Source organism: Balaenoptera musculus, chromosome 15 (genome assembly GCF_009873245.2).
Source record: "Balaenoptera musculus isolate JJ_BM4_2016_0621 chromosome 15, mBalMus1.pri.v3, whole genome shotgun sequence".
NCBI classification, from domain to species: domain Eukaryota; kingdom Metazoa; phylum Chordata; class Mammalia; order Artiodactyla; family Balaenopteridae; genus Balaenoptera; species Balaenoptera musculus.
The window spans coordinates 21,966,353-21,987,814 of NC_045799.1; the positions used below are offsets into that span (position 1 = coordinate 21,966,353).

General features: G+C 40.4%; 1 protein-coding gene across 1 annotated transcript in view; it reads right to left on the bottom strand.

Moving 5' to 3' along the window:
- Positions 1-21,462, bottom strand: part of CTNNBL1 (catenin beta like 1) — a 163,461-nt gene that overhangs the window by 115,166 nt on the left and 26,833 nt on the right. Inside the window, exons 2-4 of the mRNA XM_036825769.1 lie at positions 18,243-18,431; positions 14,043-14,149; positions 4,924-5,063 (exon numbers count right to left, since the gene is read on the bottom strand). Coding sequence (XP_036681664.1) covers positions 4,924-5,063; positions 14,043-14,149; positions 18,243-18,431 — 436 coding nt within the window. The remainder of the gene's footprint in view (positions 1-4,923; positions 5,064-14,042; positions 14,150-18,242; positions 18,432-21,462) is intronic.

The following is a 21,462-nucleotide window of genomic DNA, read 5'->3' on the forward strand; positions in this document are numbered from 1 at the left end:
TTATTTTCCAATTCCCACAATAATTCTTCACAAAATCCAACGGGACAACTTTGCAAGTTCTCCTGGCTTTCTAGAGTTTGAGAAAACTAAGCAGTAATTTAGAAAATAGCGCTAATGACTACTCCCTATTTCAGACAAAATAGAGCTGTCCCATCAGGACCAATGATCCACTCTGTAACTAACAAAACAAATCTCTCCCTTCCTGCATATTAGCATGCAACCAACTGTACTGATGCCCTAAGTTAACAGTACAATGAGACCTCATTTTTCTGAATCACAAATGGGTGGAGAGAAAGCAGATTTGAAAAAATTTGGTTTATATTATTCAATAGTTCTTATTAAATAGGGCACTTAGCTGGGAAGCAGTGGTCAGGATTTTAAAAATAAATAAAGCCATGGACCTGATATCCCTATAAGTTTGTAGTGACTACGTGAGCACATCAGCTTCCAGCACGTGAGGAATGGCAATTTCCATTGCCATGGTAGAAATCGTGAAAATAAACTTGAAATGCACACTAATCTCCACATCTATCAAAAGCTTACCCATCTCCAATGCCCAATTCCCTAAACACTGCCAAACCAGAGATGACCTACGTTTTCTCAGAACACCAATGGTACTTCCTGAGCATAACACTCCAAGGGCACTTACCACACAGAGTAATGTGAGTGTTTTTGCTATCAACTGGAGTTATTTATTTTTTAATTAATTAATTTATTTATTTTTGGCTGCATTGGGTCTTCGTTGCTACACCCAGGCTTTTCTCTAGTTGCGGCGAGCGGGGGCTACTCTTCGTTGCGGTGCGCGGGCTTATCATTGCGGTGGCTTCTCGTTGCAGAGCACGGGCTCTAGGCGCGTGGGCTTCAGTAGTTGTGGTGCACGGGCTTAGTTGCTCCACAGCATGTGGTATCTTCCCGGACCAGGGCTCGAACCCGTGTCCCCTGCATTGGCAGGCAGATTCTTAACCACTGCGCCACCAGGGAAGTCCTCAACTGGAGTTATTATTTGTTTCCCTGATAGCACCCAACAGGGCTTATCATACAAAAGAGGAACCCAGTAAATGCCATGATCTGCCATAAGGACTTTAGAAAGGATTCCACTGACTCTTCCCTCAAATTGAGAACACAGCAAATGACATATAAAAATAAGATATTTATGGATTTGCTGCCCTAATTTTTTATTTTTCTTTTGGTGATAGCAGAAGAGGTGATTAGCCACCAACTGGGGTTCTGTCTTCCTCTTGTTTTATTCCTCCTTGGTCCTTTAGGCAAACTGAGTAAATCTGGTTTAAACTGGGCCACAGAACTGATTGTTTAGCAATACCTTAAGAAAATATCTTTAGGGACTTCCCTGGTGGCGCAGTGGTTAAGAATCCGCCTGCCAATGCAGGGGACACGGGTTCGAGCCCTGGTCCGGGAAGATACCACGTGCCACGGAGCAACTAAGCCTGTGCGCCACAACTACTGAGCCTGCGCTCTAGAGTCCGCGAGCCACAGCTACTGAGTCCACGTGCCACAACTATTGAAGCCCGTGTGCCTAGAGCCCGTGCTCCACAACAAGAAAAGCCACTGCAATGAGGAGCCCGCACACTGCAACAAAGAGCAGCCCCCGCTCACTGCAACTAGAGAAAGCCCGCAAGCAGCAACGAAGACACAACACAGACAAAAATAAAAATAAATTAATTTATAAAAAATAAAAATAAATAAAATAATGAAATACCTTTAAATGTACCTTTGATTTTATTTTTCTGTAGAAACACTCCAAAAGGGTCACAAAAAAGAGCTCTAAACATGTTTAAATGATTTATTTTAAAGGAAAGATTGTTTTAAAAAGCAATATTTCTAAAGGCAGCAGCTGTTGAATCCCACCTTGTGTTCCCTCCTAATGCATTCAGAGTGACTCTTCAATCCATGTGCGGGGTGTGCCCCTCCCTCTCTGCCCCTCACCCCCAGAGGTGCTCTTCACGGACCAGAATTCCTCTCCACAGCCAACTGATGGCTGAGTTCCAGCCTCTCAAGGGGGGAGATGAGGCACAAACGCTGACAAGCCCTCACCAGCAGCAGTGATGCAGAGCGCCAGAATAAACTCTGAAGCTGCTTCTCACGGTTGAAAGGACGAGGCACAAGCTGTTTTCTCACATCCTCTGCCTCTTAAGGTTACAACAAACCAGCCTCTGATCCAATTAAAGTCCCTATAGTTTATGTTTTCTCAGAGAAGGACAAAGCAAAGATGACCTGTGCTTGCTGGGACCATAACCAGCCATGTATGGTCTTGGTTGATAAATGAAGAGTTAAAAAAGATTTAAAAATTTAAGTCCTGACTGCCACGAAATTGTTTATTCATGGTAAGGTGTTTCGGGCAGTTACAGCTGTACAACAGTAAATTGTTAACAACCGTTTCCCGAAGAAAAATTTCCATTATAGATCACAGATAAGACAAGAAGCAGAGTGCAATGCTACTGGGAGATCAACATTCCAACTGATAGAGGATATGTAAGATGCAAGTCAAGAGGGCCTACCCTTTCTTGAAACCACTTTCAAGAAAAACGGTACTTTGAGGAGGATGACATTTACCCTAATTGCTGCATCTAATTAAAATGAGGTAATTTTAAAAATTTCAAATGCACTTTAAACTTGATGTAGTGCATAATTAAAAAATTAGATTTAAAAAAATATCATTAGGGCAGCAGGGTGAAGGTTAGCAGACAAGAAGGGGAAAAAACAGTTTAGCTCTCAGAAAACAGGAGGGAAATGGCAGTCTGTCAAAGTTATTATAGGGGGACTTGTTTTTTTCCCTTCTTAAAGACCAGAACATAATAACTTGGAACATCTGTGCCGTTGTCTTTCCCAAACATCCCGATGTCGAGCACACTTCTTGTGTCAGTCTTCTCCCCAGCAGGAACCAGGCTGGTGAATCAGCAAAGTGTCAGCATCTTCAGAAAGCTGCCACTATTATTTTGAGTTAGCAAGAATAAAAAAAGAATAAGAGTTGTGTTTCCAGAAACAAAATAGGTGATTGCTGTATAAATACACAAGGTAATGAATGGGTGACTATACAACTCTGTCAGGGATGTAGTAAATCCTACAGGGAAAAGACTCAAGGTGCATTAGAAATGACACTGGACTGGAAATCAGGGGCCTGGAGCGCCAGCCTCAACCTCAACAGCTAGTGGTCCAACATCTAGACCTTAGACTTGTTACTAACTAAACAAATAAGGCCCTGGACTAAGTCATCTCTAAGGTCTGTTTGGATTCTGAAAATCTACCATTCTTAGGTGAATTGAAATGTGAAGTCACAATCAGAACTCTTGGTTACTAACTCTGTGAGGACCAGTTAGTACCCTGATTAGGGCTATTTGTATGCTAGATACTCAGTAAGTTTACTGACGGACGCTGCTTGAGCATCAGTGCAGCCTATGGTTCCTGGGGGTCTAGCACAGTGCCTGATAAGCACTCAAAGCCACGTCTACCAAATGAATTCATGAGACCCATACCAAACTCACCCAGAGACAAGCTAATTGACTAGGGTCCTCGTACAACCCAGAACCTCCCAGTGATGAGTATGGGGAATATACTCATCAATCTAGGGACTGACAGCAATTCTCAAAACTGTCTAACATTCCATGAAGTATCAGAAATGGCTTAAAAGATCACCCTTCAAGAAGCCTGCATTAAGATTATTCACTGATTTATTTCTATGAGAATTATCAGGCAGGAAAGAACCTAGTCAGACATGCTCTCAGGAGAGAGATTACCAGAAAGATGAAAATAACATGAAGCAGCAGCAGATTTCCCATGAATATCACTCAAGCAGACTAACTACATTTGTCTCTTACCTTCAGAAATCTGGATTCAAACAGAACAACTATTGGAAGAGAATTTGCTTTAATGACCGTAACCCCAACCACAGGTACATCAAAAACCTTTTCCACTAAAGCTGTTTCACATCTGATAGCAAAGACAAAGTATAAAAAGGTTTAAGTCATGATTCAGCTTCAGTTAAAAGTAACATTTACTAAATACCTACTATGTATCAGAAACTGCTTAGCACTTATATGAACTCCTTTGATCCTCTCAATAACACTGAAAGGCAAAAGTTTATATATATATACATATGAATGTTTATATTTTTTTCCAGTAAATGCCATCCACAAATATACACAGTATCATTCCCACAGAAGAGTCTATAGCATTTAAGTCTTGAAAACAAGGTGACAAATGAATTCACAATTTTTAGACCCTTCGGTAATTTAATGTTCTATGCCCTTAAGGCTGTTAGACCTTAAGGTATCCAGGTCTGGTTACGTCCCAGTGACATAACTCATCTACTTTTGCAGATGAGAATACTAAGGGCTGGAGGGGCACCAAATTTCATACAGGGAATCAAACTTAGACCGTCTGCTTAGGTCTAATGCTGTCAACAAATACTAAATGTTATTGCGCACCCAGCCTCTTTTAAGGAATTGGGAATATAGCAGTAGACAAAGTAGATAAAAATCCCTGTCTTCCTGGACATTCCAATGCGAGACTAGAGGAGGGTTCAACTCCACTGGACCATCTGTTAGCAAAATGATGTCTAGATCAACAGATAAAAATCCTGTCTGGTTTTGCCTATATAATGGGCCCCCAAATCAAGATCCTGAAAAATTAATGCTGTTAATGTATGAATAGGATACATCACGATGAATTCTAACACTAGTAAGAGCAAGTAGGACAATTAAGGGTTGCCCAAGATTTATTAATAGATAAAAACCAGACTTTCCAATGAGTAAAGAGCAGCGTGTGATTCAAGATGGGAGAAAATTAAAATGGAAATAGAAAACCAAACGTGACAGCAGACATCAGCAGAGACAGACAGGAGAAGAGAGTAAACAGCATTCCCCCACCACGTCTGCATTCCTACTGAGGACAGATCTGAAAGGATATCTGTATTATCATGTCCAAGCAACCCGAGGAGAGACTGAACAGCATTCAGCTCTACCAGAAGGTGGTACAGGTCTGGCATGGTGGCCACCACGTGCATCTCCTGAATGATGTCATTTAGGTCCAGCTCGGATTCCATAAACCTAGGAAGGGAAAACAAGATAGCATTATTGAAAGGGAAGGGGTACAATCAGTACTGAGGAGCAAACAGCAACATAATCCAGACAGAGAGACAATCTGTCAAAGTGTCTACAACCGACCAACCAAGAAGTATGCTCATCCAAAAATCATACTGTCACACAGTTTCCTTGGGAAATCGATTTCCTCATTACAAAAATCAATCTCAGATTCAGATCTCACTACAGGGTTCCCCTTACTCTTGCAGTCACAAGTTGCCTTTTAGAGGCTTCGAAAGCATTTTGCAGCACTGGATGATCTAGCTGCCCACCAGTCCTGTGGATTAGCTACCATTACCCCTTGGAATGGCAATTTACTCTGCTGCCCTGAACATAGTTATCCTACTGATCCAAAAAGGGCTTCTCTTACCTACCACTTCAGATCAAGAGCCAATTATTCCCCTTACCCAAAGGAAACTACAGAGATTCTGCTGCCATCCAGAAATACCTTCCCCTCCCCCACACCCCTTCCAATGAGCTGATTAAGAGACAGATCCCAAAGTAAAGTCTGGCATCCTGTAATCACCACCATACCTTAAGTAGCATGATACTTCACTCACATTTCCACACCTGAACCTTTCCGCAAACCTATGCCCGGGCACAAAGAACAGAACTGCTTTGCGTTCACCTCTGCATGCCCTCCCCCAGTGTTTGACACAGAAGAAATGCCCACTAAGCCTTTGATGAACAAGACAGGAAGGTTTGTTCTGAGAAGGAAATGAGCTAATCCAGGTAAAGCAACTGAAAAAATAACTGGCTGAGAGGAATCAGTGGTTAAACACACTCTGGAGCCAGACTGCCTGGCTCTGAACCTCACTTCGCCACTTAGCCTCTCTTTGCCTCAGTTTCTTCATCTGTATAATAAATGGGATAATAAAGTTACCTATCTCGTAGGCTACTGTAAAAAGTAAATGAACAAATACACATAAAGCACTTTAAAAATGTCTGACATGCAAAAAGCACTATATATTTGTTCTCATTTCTATTACTACTACTAACACATACAATATGTCTATCTTCCCTTCCAGAATGTAAGCTTCTTAAAGACAGGAATTATATCTTTTGTCTCTATGTATCCACAGATGCCTGCTTAACTGAACTGAGGCCACAAAGAAAAGGAACATAAGCAGGGACTCCTGAAGTCATAAAGGACTCATCAACTTCCAGATGCTGAGGAGCTGGGCAAATACCACCTCTTCAGAACTCTGGAGATTCTGTAAGAACAAAATCCGGAGACTGTAATTTTTTTAAAACATGTCCATAATTTAGACAATATCTTACTACTGTTTTTCTCCATTACTATTTTTAATCATAACATTTATGCATTTTTTTTCTGATTATAAAACACCACTTTTTGTAGAAAACTGGGAAAAGGAAAGATAAGCCCTCAAAAAGTAAACCGAAATCATCTATAATCTTATTAACCAGAAATAACCATTGATAATACTCTGGTATGTTTAAGTCATTTTTTCTCAACTCATAGCCTTCCCCCTGCCCAAAAGTAGCCTACACAGTACACAGTTCTATATATAATTTTTGCTGTTGTTGTTAACATAGTCCGAACAATTCCTCTTATCATTAAACATTCTTCTCCAGCAGGAAAAGCCAGTATCCAACAGGGCTGTCAGTCCTTCTGCTCCCTTGGCAAAATCCCTCACTGAGCACAGCATCTCCCCTGCTGAGCCCAGACATGGCTTCAGAATCCTTCTCAACATAGTGTTCCAAGAAAAGACTACCAATCAATCACGGAGAGGGAACAGATTAGGCCTATCTGAAAGTCCTATTCTAAATAATACATTTTAAAAAGCTACATGGTGTTCCCTTGTATAGATGTTCCATAATTTATTTTACCAATTCCCCTTTGTCAGACATTCAGATGGTTTCCAATTTTTTCCCTTATAACAAATGACACTAAGATGCATGTATTCATAACTATCGTGTTAGGATAATTCCCAGGAAGGAAAAGTACCAAGTCAAAGAGTATGCATAACTTAACAGGTTTTGATATATTCTGCCAGGAAGGCACCCATAGTGTATGAACTCCTTGTTTCCCCTCACCCCCTTCAAAAAAATGTATTATCTATTTAAAATCTCCTAATTGAGACAGGAAATGTAACTTTTTTAAATTTTGCATTTCTGATACCACCATGGTAAAAATTTTGTTAATGTTTACTAGCTATTTGTATTTCGTCTTTGCCCATTTTTATATCAGGGTGTTCATCTTATTATTGATTTATAAGCACTCTATATATTAATGAAATTAATCTCTGTCATATATTGCAAAAAAAAAAAACCCAGAGAAAAATATTTGTCCTTTAATTTGTACATTGTGCTTTTTGACATAAAGGTTTTTAATTACCTTTGCCTTATGAACTCTATTTTACCTGTATTCTGAGCAAGGTTTTTTCTATGCTAAGATCAGATATACGGTGTACTTTTATGTTTATACATTTTTAAATGTTTAGGAGTAATAAAGCTAAAATCTATTTCAGTGTATAATATAGGGCAAAGATCTAACATTATATTCTGCAAATGTCTGGCCAATTGCCCCAATACTATAATCTATCTCTTTTCCACAAATTTGAAGAAATGCCACCTCTATCATACACTAAATTTTAATGTGTACTCTAATCTGTTTATGGGCTTTTCACTCCATTTCATTGATTTGTCTGCAAATTCCTGAGCCAGGACCATACTTTCATAGTGTTACAATATATTTTATATCTGTTATTGCAAAACACTCCTATGTTAGCTTTTTTTTTGAATGCTTCCTTGTCTATTCTCACCTGCTTATTATTCCAAGTAAACTTCAAAATTATTTTTGTCAGACCCCCCCCATACCACTTTTTTTTTTTTAAGTCTCCTTCCACAGTGCTTACAAATAGATTACCTTTTAAATCACTAGTTCCCCATCACCTAAAGTGTGGAAACCAAATCAGAATCATGACGTGGAAGGGCTGGTGCAGACTTCAGATATTCCACGGGGCAGTACACCTATATAATCTTTGAATCTAATGGGCTCAGCAAACCTCTAAGGCTTATTTGCCTTACATGGGTAGTTTAAAACAAAACAAAAAATCTGATTTCTTGAGAGTAACTTGACAAAAGATTTTTGCAGCTCACTGGGAAGAATTAGCAAGGGAGACTGGGCACTAACTAGTAATAAACAAAATCATCTTGCACACAAGGAAGAGATTTGGGGAGTTGAGTGATAATTAGTGAATGAATGTCAGTCTGGAGAGAAGCTTCTGGTGGTATCCTGCAAGGCTCCATCCTTAGGTCTGTTTAGATCAACTATATTATTTTATTGTTATGTTTTGATTAACAACTTGGGTGAAGATATATAAAAGGCAAACTTAACAAACGTCATATAACACAAAGCGTATAGTGAACATAGCAGCTGACAGAATCAATTCAAAAAGTTTCTGACAGGCAATGATGATGGCCCAAATCTAACAGGAGAAAAATTACCTAGGGTCTACGTGGAGAACGCATTGAACCAAAAAGTCAAGTACAAATACATGGGGCAGGAAAGACACAGTGTAGTAAGAGGACATGTGTAGAAAGGACCTGATGGTTTTAGTCAACTGTAACCACAATACAAATCAGACCACGAAACAGTTCTGCCAGGACAGAGACTACTTCTCAGTCATCTCTGGACACCTAGCACTGGGCACACTCCCTGGTCCACTGCAGAAACTCAGCAGATGCCTTCCAAATGAAGGAGCAGAGGAGAGTAGCTGCCACAAATGCTGCTGTGATTTTAGGCTGCTTAAAAGAAGACAAGATAGTTATGCTGATTAGATGACCATAAAAGTCTGTGACATCTGTTATGGGAACCATACTTTAGGAGGGATATGGAAACTAATTTGGGGAAGCAACTGAGGTTATAAGGAGTCTAGATATCCTCTCACAGGAGGATTTGTTGAAATTCTTTTTCGTTCGGAGTTGAAATCTTAAGAGTCAGAGCTGCCAAATGATGAAATAGGTTTCTCTGGAAAGTTAGATCTTTGTCACTGGGGGTAATTAATAAAAGGTGATATAAAAAAATCAATGATGAGAAGGGAGAAACGGCCTGTACCTTTCAGTCCCTTCCAACTTTGAAATCCTTCTTCCAAATATGCAATCTTAACCAAATATCTTTAAGTTTAGAAAGTCAGAAAATTATCAAAACAAAACGAGCAGAAAGTCAACTGTGAGCAGGGAAACAGCATAAAAATACCACTGGGGTCCCATGTGACATGAGTAACAAGATATAGTGGGAAATGCCTGGAGGTAGGAATGATATTGACCTGGGTCACAGCCCAGCAACATTATTTACTGGCTGTGTAAACATTAGCAGTGTGTCAGTAAGTATTTATGGGCACATACTAGGTGCCAGTCACTGTGCTAGGTACTGAGGATATAACAGATAGCAAAGTAACCCCAGTTGCTGTCCTCACCGAGCTCCCAGCCTAGCACAAATACAAATAATCTATTACATACAATTCATTGTAAGGATATCCAGCGTTGCCCAAGCAAATTGCCATTGGAACACAGAGCACTTGGCTCCAACCTTGTCAAGGGAGACAGAATATTAACTAACCTATCTCTAAAACTCAACTTCCTTAATCTTCCTATCTGAATTATAGTGAGGATTAAAAGAGACAATAAAATGCCTAACAAGTGTTGGCACGTAGTAGGTAGTCAATGAATCTAGATACCCTCAAGTTTGCTACACTATAACAAGGAAAATTCTCTTTTTGCTGACAAAAGTACAAGCCTACTCATTTAAAAGCACACACTACAGTATTTGCAGACGGCTGCCTAGGGATTAGGTATACCTTCAGCAACAGATGACTCACAGCTGGGGGGAGAGGATCAAGCTAGAGGTCAATGGGAAAGCAATAGAGCAACATATTAAAACAGTAACCCAGGCTGAGATGGGGTCACTGATTCCATCTGGTAGGACGGAGAATATTCTGCTAGCTTGCCCATGTACATTTCCTTAAGACCAGCAGGATGTTCTCCCTCAACCACAAAAGTGAATTTTAGCAAATGATCAGCAATGTTCAAAAACACTATAAGAACAACAGAAACCAATAAGTCCTCCTGCAATCACAAAACCAGCTCTAAGTGCACAGAGAACACGATGCTTCCTTCACCTTGCTAAATCAGCAGTTCTCAAAGTGTGGTCCTGGGACTGCAGGTGGTGGCTGGAGATCCTTTCAGGGGTTTATAAGATCAAAACTATTTTTACAACAACTCCAAAACATTATTTGCCTTTTTCACTCTCATTCTCTCAGGAGTGTACGGTGGAGTTTCTCAGACAACTATACAATAATGTGATGATACCATTACCCTAATGGCTAATAAAATGTGTACTTGAATATTCTAGAATTTTCTTAGATAAGTACTTTGGGGTACTCAATAATTTAAGGGTGCAAAGGGATCCTGAGACGAAAAAATCTGAGGACCACTAAACTAAATAATTCTGCCCCTGCAAAAATGAAGAGAAAAACTACTAAAGGACTTACTAGGGAAACAGCACACTCTACTAGATGTGATGTCTGGGAGAAAGATCACACCGTGCAAAGTAGAGGTTGCATAAGAGAATTGTCAATTGAATCTGAAATGCAACCAAATGAAGAGAGGCATTTTTTGGTATGCAATCAAAATGACGATTGCATATATGGGAAAATAAATTTGAATGTTTCTGATCTCAACCGGAAAGTTTCATTCAAATATGCTCTAGCAATTTTCATCTTAATTGCACATTGCGGGTCCAGAGAATTATAAAAGACACTGCACCAGTAAGAATTCAAGAACTCAAGGTTAAAACACAATGTAGTTTCCTAACTGCTTTTGGACATAAAAAAAAAAAAAAAGTTCTTTATGCATAATTTCAATTTTCAAATGTTTAGATTTTAAAACTAAAATAGTATATAAATTTTGTGTGAATGGAAAACACTGTTGATATTTTTAAATAAAATAACATTTTCTTAAAACCAGTTCATGAATTGTAACAATATAGCATCTGTGGTACCTAAGATGTAGATGGTGAACATAAGCTGCAGAAACTCGTCGCTCTAAAATGACAAGTATAGGGCTTCCCTGGTGGCGCAGTGGTTGAGAATCTGCCTGCCAATGCAGGGGACACGGGTTCGAGCCCTGGTCTGGGAAGATCCCACATGCTGCAGAGCAACTGGGCCTGTGAGCCACAATTACTGAGCCTGCGCGTCTGGAGCCTGTGCTCCGCAACAAGAGAGGCCGTGATAGTGAGAGGCCCGCGCATCGCGATGAAGAGTGGCCCCCACTTGCCACAACTAGAGAAAGCCCTCGCACAGAAACGAAGACCCAACACAGCCATAAATAAAAACAAATAAATAAATTTAAAAAAACAAAACAAAAAAACAAATGACAAGTATACCTACCAAGTGGGCAAAGGTAATACTGCCATTCCAAGAAGTAAATTGGATTTCTTAAATTTCCAGTGTCATCAACCTGTGGCATAGCTGCCTCATAATGTATCCTTGGGTTCCAAGCAATAGGGATGTAGTAAATATGACATCAACTATATAAGATCTCTCTTGTTTACTGAGTGCCTACAGTATGGCAGGTACCGTGCTAGGTACTACAGAGACAAACAATACACACCAACTAAAAGGAACACAGAGTCTAATGCAGGAAGACCGCTGAGTAAAGAAATAACAATAAAACAAATGGCAAAGATGTTAAGAGAGATCAAATTCATTGTGGGCAAGAACGTAGGGAAAGAGACCTGCTGGTGACAGAACTAAAGGATATGGTGGGGAATTTGGCAGTAGCTATCAAAGTTTAAAATGCACATGCCCTTCAATCTGGGAATTCAACATTTAGATGTGTATCCTATAGAAATACATGTACACTAAGACACATGTACACAGAGGTTCACTACAGCATTGTTCATAAAAGCCAATATTTAAAATAACCAAATGTCCATCTATAGAAACATACTAAATAAATCATGGTAAATTAATAAATAAATCATGGTATCTCCAAACCATGAAATGCTATGCACCTGGCACAAAATATAAGGTAAATATGCATGCACCAACACTGAAAGATCTTCCGTTATGTGACCAAAAAAATCAAGGTGCAGAATATGTACAGTATGATTTAGGTAGGAGAAAAATATCTGCATATTTATATATATGTAAATAAGTGTACAGAAAACAATCAAAAAGGATACGCACAGAAGTGTTCACAGGTGCTATCTCTAAGTAGAGGAATGGAAAGGGGATCAGTGCAGTGAAGGACAGCTTTCATTTTTCATTCTACTATGCACTATTGGTATTTTTTACGATGACAATCTATTCGTGTATTACTTATATAATCAAACACACACACACACACACACACACACACACAAAGAGAGCAGTATGACAAGTGCAATTACTGTTGTACGGTAGAGGTCAGCACAAAAACTGATACGGCTCTGGTGCGGGGAAAGCTGAGCTCTGATCTAGCTACTCCTACTGTCAAAGGGGGCTGTGGCCCTAGGTCCAGTAACCAGGTTCTCCCCTCTCCACCTCCTTATCCACAGTACAGAGAGAACGTAGTGGACCACATTAGCCTTACCAAGTTGCCATGAGAACAGGATGCCCTCTGATACCTCTGTGCCTTTGTTCCTGCTAGTCACATTGCCTGGCATGCCTTTCCATGTTTTCTGCCTAACTAAAATCAAAATCATTCTTCAAGGCCCAGCTCGAATACCACCTCTTCTGTGAAGCCTTCACTAGCCCCCGACTTGGTATTCACTGCTTCTTCCTCTTTGCTCCCACAGTACTTTGCTTGTATTTCTTTTAAAGTATACTTCCTTCTACCATGCATTTATAGTCAGTCTCCCTAGTAACCTTTAAACTTGAGTGCAAAGACTATACTATTCAACTCCTAATTGCCTAGGGGCCTTAGGCATATGAAGACTCATTAAAAGTGTATGTCCTAGGAAGGAGGAAGGGAGGGAAAGAGAGATTTAGGACATTAAAATCTGTATAAATATGAAAATCCATTTACTTAGGATTCAAAACTGATGCAAAGTTATCAGATTCCTCATTATAGCACTTCACAGTGCACTGAGGAGCTGGTGTAGTAACAACCATATTAACTATCATTTCATGAGCACTTACTATGTGCCAGATACTGAGCTAAACACATGCCATTATTCTCATTTATTCTTCACAACCACCCTGTGAGGAAGGTACTATTTCTTTATACAGATGAGACACCTGAGGCTAAGAAAGGAGAAATGACTTACTCAAGGTCATTTGGGAGTCACACCCATATTTGTCTAACCCCAAAGCCTTAGACATTTCTCAACAGTAAAGCTATCACTAATGGCAGCCATGGTCAGTCTTCCTGGGGCCTTGAGAAGAGTAATGCAAAAAAGAGTTAACGTAACAGGTCTGATCCTTAGAAGGGCCTGGTCCTAGGCTGGCAGCTGGGAACCTGGCTTTTGAAACAATTCCTAAGTGATAAGGTTGATTTGACCATCTGGGGCACTGAACATCTGCTTTCCTTCTGTGAGTCTGGAATTTTGGTAGCTGTTGCTGGCAGAGAATGCTATGATCTGTCTTCAATAAATACCCTGGTCTCAGAGTCTCAAACGGGCTTTCCTAACAGAAACACTGCACATGTGATGATGTATTTCACTGCTGGAAAAAGGAGCATGTTGACCCCTCCCAGTGGAAGGGAGAAAACACAGGAAGCTGCACATGAATTTCTCCAAACTGCCTGATGTGTCTTTTCCCCTTGCTGATCCTATTGTGTATCCTTGAGTACCACTGACTCCGAGTCCTGTGAGTACTTCCAGTGATTTCCCAAACATGTGGGTCATCCTGGGAAGACAAAACACACAAAGAGCAAAACAAAATAGCAAACAAAACATCTCAGAGGAGAAAGGGCAAAAACAGCAAAACAGAGCCTTACTTCTCTGGATTGTCTGGAAACTTGATCCGCAACTCTTGGTTTTTGTATGATCTTTTTTCAAATGTAAGGATCATTTTCTTCACTGAGCTTTCATCCAATGGTTCTTCCTGGGGTAAAGAGACAAATGCAACAATTTCAGTCCAAAGGGATTTCTTATTCACTAATCACTACTTCTTTCCCGTGGCTCTTACATGCCATTCTGCCCCTCATCTTTCTGGATTAACTGTACAGTACATACTTTATCTCCCTCATTAGAATGAGAGTTAAGGGTGTACATCACATGCTACTTTGTATCATCACTCTGTGTGTCTCACATCCAGCACAGGAAGCTCAACTTAAGGCATTAAAGACTCACTCATTCAACAAATATTTCTTGAGCATACTGTATGGCATGGAGTAAGCAACGATATTAAATGAATATTGTTTAATATTTATTTCGTCCTTCTCTTCTGTTGTACAGGTAAGATAACATTTAGAGGTTTAAAGAACTTGCTCAAGGTCAAACCCTGAGTCAGTGACAGTGCCCCTCTATCTTTTCCCTACACCAGGGGTCAGCAAACTATGGTCCATACGTCAAATTCAACTTATAGCCTATTTTTGTACACCCATAAGAATGGTTGTTAATTAGCAATAGTCACTGCTTTGTGTTTCTTATATTATACATTACTGTATCTTGTCTTTACTAGCTACTGAGAAGGGTATCAGACAGGTACCTGGAATCCCGATACAGCAACAAGAATTTAGTAACCTCGCTCAGAGGAAGCATAAAAAAACTAGCAGACCATACAGAATATTCTTACTTCATACAGTGGAATAATACCTACAAAGGTAAATAAAGTGAATTTTTGAAAACAGAATCATTCGCCCCCCCCCCAAAAAATCTACACTAAAGTTTCAGAAATGTTTTTTCCTCAGTTTATTTCCCAGTTTAAAGTAATGTGCTGCAGTACACTCTGCCTCTCTAACACTCTCCGAACTCCTAGCTTCGTAACTTTGTAGTCATTGACCAAAACTCACACCTAAAAGCAATAAAGAAACTGCTATTAAGAGAACCAGAAATAGATCCTTCTGGAAAGCACTGAATCATCTCATAATTTTTTAAGTACCCCAAAATGTTAGCTATTATGTTATTAAATTTAGATTTTGGCATATTGAGTTTTTTTTTTTAATTTACTTATTTTATTTTTGGCTGTGTTGGGTCTTCATTGCTGCGTGTGGGTTTTCTCTAGCTGCGGTGAGCGGGGGCCACTCTTTGTTGCGGAGCACAGGCTGTAGGTGCACAGGCCCCAGTAGTTGTGGCTCATGGGTTCTAAAGCGCAGGCTCAGCAGTTGTGGAGCACAGGCCCAGTTGCTCCGCGGCATGTGGGATCTTCTCGGACCAGGGCTCGAACCCGTGTCCCCTGCATTGGCAGGTGGATTCTTAACCACTGCACCACCAGGGAAGCCCCAACATATTGAGTTTTAAGTGGGAGATACCTATACATTCATTTTGGGCATGACACCTTTCTTAGATTTTATCAATGACTCCTGGACCCTGAGGTACTCTGTTGGAACCCCACCCGCTCCCCAGTGTCTACAGCTTTAAGAAGAGGTACCCTGACTTGGTAAAAAAAACTGAAGTCATTGCCCTGGCTCAGTCAGGACTCAGAGCTTAGCTTCACTACTTACTACCCACGTGGCAACGTTACTTTGCTGAATATAATCTTCAAACCCTCACCAAGTCTAATTGATTCTACCTCATAAGTGAATTCATCCACTTGGCATTTAGAATAAAGTCCCAAATCCTTCACATGACCTATATAAGGAAGGCCTGGCAGGATTTGGCCCAGTAATCTCTCCAACCCCAAACCTCTATTAGTGGCCCATGTCTGCTTATTCACTGTTGACTCTCCAGTGCCCATGATAGGGCCTGGCACACAGGAGACATCCAATGAAGATCTGTTCAAGGAAGGAAGGAAGGCAGGCAGAAAGGGGAAAACTATTACCTGTATCTTTCAAGGTCATAGAGATGACCTAAAGACATGAGGTACATAAAACTGTTTTATAAACTATATGACACTCTATTAATATAAGCTGTTATTGTAACTATTAGCATGATTGTTAATGTACCCAACTTATCACTGGGATTTAACTAAAATAATTTAAGTTGCTAGGAAAGGGTTAAATCACTTTCAAGCAATCTCAGTACCTACGGCTTTTCTTTCCCTTAGCTAACATCCTGCCAACCCTGTAGGAAAAAAACTTTATTAGTGTTAATAACACAGCTCTCATAGGATTCCCAAAGTCTTAGCCTCTCCAGGGTTCGGCCTTCCCTCCTTTAATTTCTCTCCAACACTGAGGGAAAACCGAATTATCAGTCTTAGTCATCGGCCACAGCAGTGTCTCCAATAGCTCAACGTCAGAAACCAGAGGGAGATTTCAGAAAGATGAATGCTGGTGATGTAGCACAAAAAGGACAATAATATTTTACAAGTTCACGTGACTTTACAGGGGCAAACATCACTTGTTTTTCATCAAATGGGACTTTGGTGGCAGTGAGAAAATAACTCCTGGACTTGTAGCCTTCCATACGTCATTTTTACAAAGCGACCTCTTTTTTTCCCTGTCCCTTAACAGAAGGGCTGGTCCCACATCCCATTTCTGTCTCCCAGGCTAGAAACCATTTACCCATGACAGCTACAATCCTAATCCTCCAGTACCAGCCTTGCCCGACATGGGAATTATACCTGCCAATTAACTGCCGCTGCAGGGCTAACAGATTGATCAGAAGGTAGTAAGGAGGGAGGGAGAGAGGGAGGATGTGCTACACACACTGTTTGTCTAAGGCTGGAAGGGCTGCTGCCCTCAGAGAGGAAATCCAGGACTGTCTCCCACCACAGATTTCCAAAGTGTCACCATCTCTTAGGGGCAGACCCCCGAATTACCACTGGTAGAAATCCTAATGAGGAGAGAGTTACTGTCATAACACAATAAAGACCTTTTTGGAATATGAATCAATTTTTTTTCTTCTCAGATTCACACTCCAGCTTCATTTTTTAAATCCAAACTTAGCATCAAGTCTTTGAGGGAACCAAAAAACAGCTGGCTCTTAAGAATCTATTTCTATAATTCATACTGAACAAAATGCCAGAGTGAAATAACATACAAGTTAACACTTAAGGATTTAAAGAGACACAAAAGGTAAGGTCACATTATTTTTAATCACTGATATTTTACCTCTATTCTTTTCAGCTTCATTCATTTATTCATTCAATAAATATTTGTTAAGGGCCTACACCAAGTTCTAGGCATTGCTCTGAATGCTAGAGATACAGCTGTGAACAAAACAGAGCCAGTCCCTGTTTTCAACAGAGGTTGGGGAGAGGATAACAAATGAGTAAAATAACAAACAGGAATTTCAGATCATGATAAGCGCTGTGAAGACAGTATACAGAATAAAGTGATAAGAGAATAAGAGAACGACTTGCAGGGCTACCTCAGAGACAGGAACGACTTCCCTGAGGAGGAAACATCTGAACTGAGACCTGAATGAGAAGAAACCAGTCACGAGAAAGCATCAGGGGAAGAGGAGCATGCCAGCAGAGGACACAGAAGGAAAAAGGTTCAGAGGCAGGAGTCAGTGCAAAGGCCCTAAGGCACCTTGAGGAACAGCAAATAGCAAGGGCCTTGGGTATCTCTTTCCCTAAACCATATTTTTTCAGTCACATCTAAATACCTAATCCCCTGGCTGCGCCTTTAATTTCTTCAACTTTGTTGCTTTGCGAAGGCCATTTCAACTGCCTGAAAAGCCCTTCTTCCACTTATTTGACAGAATTCTACTCCTCTTTCAAAGACTATTGACTGTACTTAAAAATGAGTGCCCTCTATGTGTCCTCAGTACTGGCTAGGAAGCCTCTCTGACCCTCCTCAGTCCATACTAATTGCCCCACAGTTCAGTGCTTGGGCCTCGATTATAATATATAATCCAGAATAATTTAAAAACTCTATCTGTAATGTTCTTTACAGCTTGTAAAATGCTTTCCCAACTCCATTATTCCACTTAACCTTCATGTCAACACTGTGAAATAAGTATTCTTAGCCCCATTTTACAGATTAAGCTGGGAAGTTCAGGGAAATTAAGCATTTAGCACTGAATTACACTCTACAGATGCTGTGTCAGGGCCGAGCATCTGAGCTCCAAGCCCAACTCTGCCACCTTACCTCTTCCTCTTCTCCTCCACCCTCTCTGTCAATAATTTGAAGCAGCCGTTTTTTGTCATCATCTGCTTCTTCGACCACAGTCATTTCCTCCTCCCGAAAGCGGCCACGCTCTCGAGTACCAGCTTGTCTCCGACGCATCTTCAGCTCTTCCTCTTCATCATCCCGGGGACGTTTTGTGCCCCTGTTGGGCTAAGAAAGAGAAAAAAGAAACACAGGATTTTAGAGCTGGAAAATATGTAGAAGGGCATACATACCAAGCATTCTAAAAGTTTTTGAGAATTCCCTGACTGAAAAACACCACAGCATACAATTTCTCCCACAGAATGAAGTAAAGCTCTAAGTGGTTATTTTTCAGACCCGCAACGATTCTATAAATACATGATTACAGTCACCTACAAGGTAGCTGGCTTTTGTTACAGGTATTTTTCAATATGCAAAGTTTAGCACTTCACAAAAGTTCCTGTATATACAGAAATCACGGGGAACAAGGCTACTTTGAGAAGGGAACGCTGGGTTAAGCTCAATTTACTAGTTAGGATTCAGTCCCCAACACCAATCCCTTAGTACCTGGTTTTAATTCAGATTTTAAAAAGATTATATTCACTCACAAGTAATTCAAGCAGAGACTATTACATACTTAACTTCCAAGGGTCTACAACGTTCTAAATTCCTACTTTACAGCAGAGTAGAGTAAGGCCCAGAGGTCAAGTATTACCCAAGGTCACAAAACCAGGAGCAGCGCTGAAAATAGAATGGTACTTCCTGACTCCTAGTCCAGGGCTTTTCCCACCACACTGGTAGGGTCTCATTCTGCCTCTGACAGTGCAGTCCATGGAGGAGTTTTTACAATTGCTTGCCATTCAGCTGGAATAAAACAGGGCACTACTGAAATGGGCCTCAGAGCTGAGGAAAAAGAGCACCGCACTAGATATCAAACAGCCCAATATCTCCATTCAGCTCTAGTTACTACTGTGCAACTCTGGGCACATCATTTAACCTCTCTAAGCCTTACTTTCCTCATCTGCAAGTGGAGATTATCACCCTTTTCTCCCTGTGAACTTCAGAAAAGATGTTTTTGTGTGTATTTTTAAAATTTTTTTCAGCTTTATTGAGATATAACTGACATATAACATTGTGCAAGTTTAAGGTGTACAACATGATGATCTGATTCACATATATATTGTGAAATGATACCACAATAAGGTTAGTTAATACCTCTATCACCTCACATAATTACCTTTCCCCACCACCACCGATGGTGAGAACATTTAAGATCTCAGCAACTGTCAAGTATATGATACAGTATTATTAACTACAGTCACTCTGCTATACATTAGATCCCCAGAACTTATTTACCTTATAACTGGAAGTTTGAACCAAACGGTGGCAAACTGTAGTGAAAGAACACTAAACAAATACATAAAATTATTACTATGAGTTACTTAATCCAAATGATTCTGTCTTCCCCAACACAAAACATTTGTGTTAGGCGGCTCTTCAACGAGCTTTTCTTTATCGGTTACAATAACTGCACACACCAACAGTGTGCTAGGTGCAATGTGGTATGTTACTACCAAAGTGAAGAAAATGCTACATTCACTGCCAGCCTGCTAAGTTGCTTTTGGTGATAACAGACAAATTTCTATTATACGTGATACACATCTCACCCTGTGACTTATAACCCACACTGTTACTGAACTCTGCTACCCCAGTGGTACAAAGGCATTCCCCTCTATATTCATGTACCCTGCTGGTTCCACATACCAGGTACTTCAGTAAGTCTAAGCATATGACATTGCTTAGAAAACTCACATTAGACAATTTGGTTTGTGGGGTACCACCTGCTATTTTTTACTCTGTTCCTGAGTCTCCCTGGGATGGATTATAATTTCATAAGATCACACTCTATTTCCATAAATATAAAAATTACAAAAATCTGTTGTCATCGTTACTAGTCTACACGTTAAAAAAAGAAGAAAAAGAAAAAGAAAAAGGAAATCAACATGCCAGTAACCAAAGAGTACAAAAAAAGGAGGTGGTGGTTTTCATGTGAGAAGGAGAAGGAGGTAGCTTGCTCCTAAAGGAGGGCAGGCTTCAAACTAGGTAGCTCCACAGCAGGTAAGGAACTTCAGCCCCCTGGGAGCACTAATTCTTTCAGGCTCGTAAAACAAGCCCTGCTACAGTTCTGATTAGCGTGAGCCTATTGCAGCAGCCAAATCAAAGCATGAGCTCCATAGTCCTCCACGGAGAGGAGATTTCTGGATTGTTTATCTCAGCGCAGAGAGAAAAGGCAGTGGACCACAATTAAAAGGAGAAAGCTAAATACTGCCACAGTTAAGAAATGCAAAAAAAAAAAGAACACTGGCAATGTCTCTTTTGAACACATCTTCCAATCCACTTCTGTAAAACAAACATTTCAGAGGTCAGGGAGGAGTTTCATTTTTACCACTAATAATTTCCACTGAAATAGCACTTTCCTTCTGCAGAACTTAAAACACTCCTTTTAATCTTTATCCCATCTCTGGGGATGAGAAGTAGGTAACAGTTCTATCTTATAAGCAGAGAGACAGGATGCCTGAGATCCTTTAATAAACTCTTGCAAAGACAAGCTGGTGCCTTCTAAAAGTTGAAACTGATCTCTGGGAAGTTTGCCAATTTCCATGATTCCAGGACCCTAGCTGAGACAGGTCTGAGGGACTTTCAGGCAAGAACATATACCTATAAACATAAGTCATACAAGACGTTAGCCAAGTTAAAATAATATTTGTTAAACCATTCATTCAACAAATAATTTATTAAAGAATTCCAAGGCTTGAAGGATCCTCAAGTAATCAGCCTGGCCTAGTACCAGTCCCAGGCTTCCATTAGGGTAATGTCTAAATGGGGACACAGGGACAGACAGGGCTAGAACGGATTCTTGAGACAAGAATAGCTTTGCTAATCTTTATGAATAGTCTAAGCACATTCCTAAGAGGGCAACCTTTAGGTTTACCCACTGTATCTCCAATTTCCTTCCCCCTCATACAGGGTATTCGGCTTTAGCTCCCCTCATGGAGGACAACTCTGCAGCAGAGCACAGCAGAACCCATCCCACTGGGAGGCTTTGACATGGTTCCTTGACAAACATAACAGCTCCCACCTCCCTCTCCAACAGATGGATAAGCCTCCCAAAGGCCCTGATATATTTTATTTCAGCATTTTTCTCTCCCAAGGCAAAATT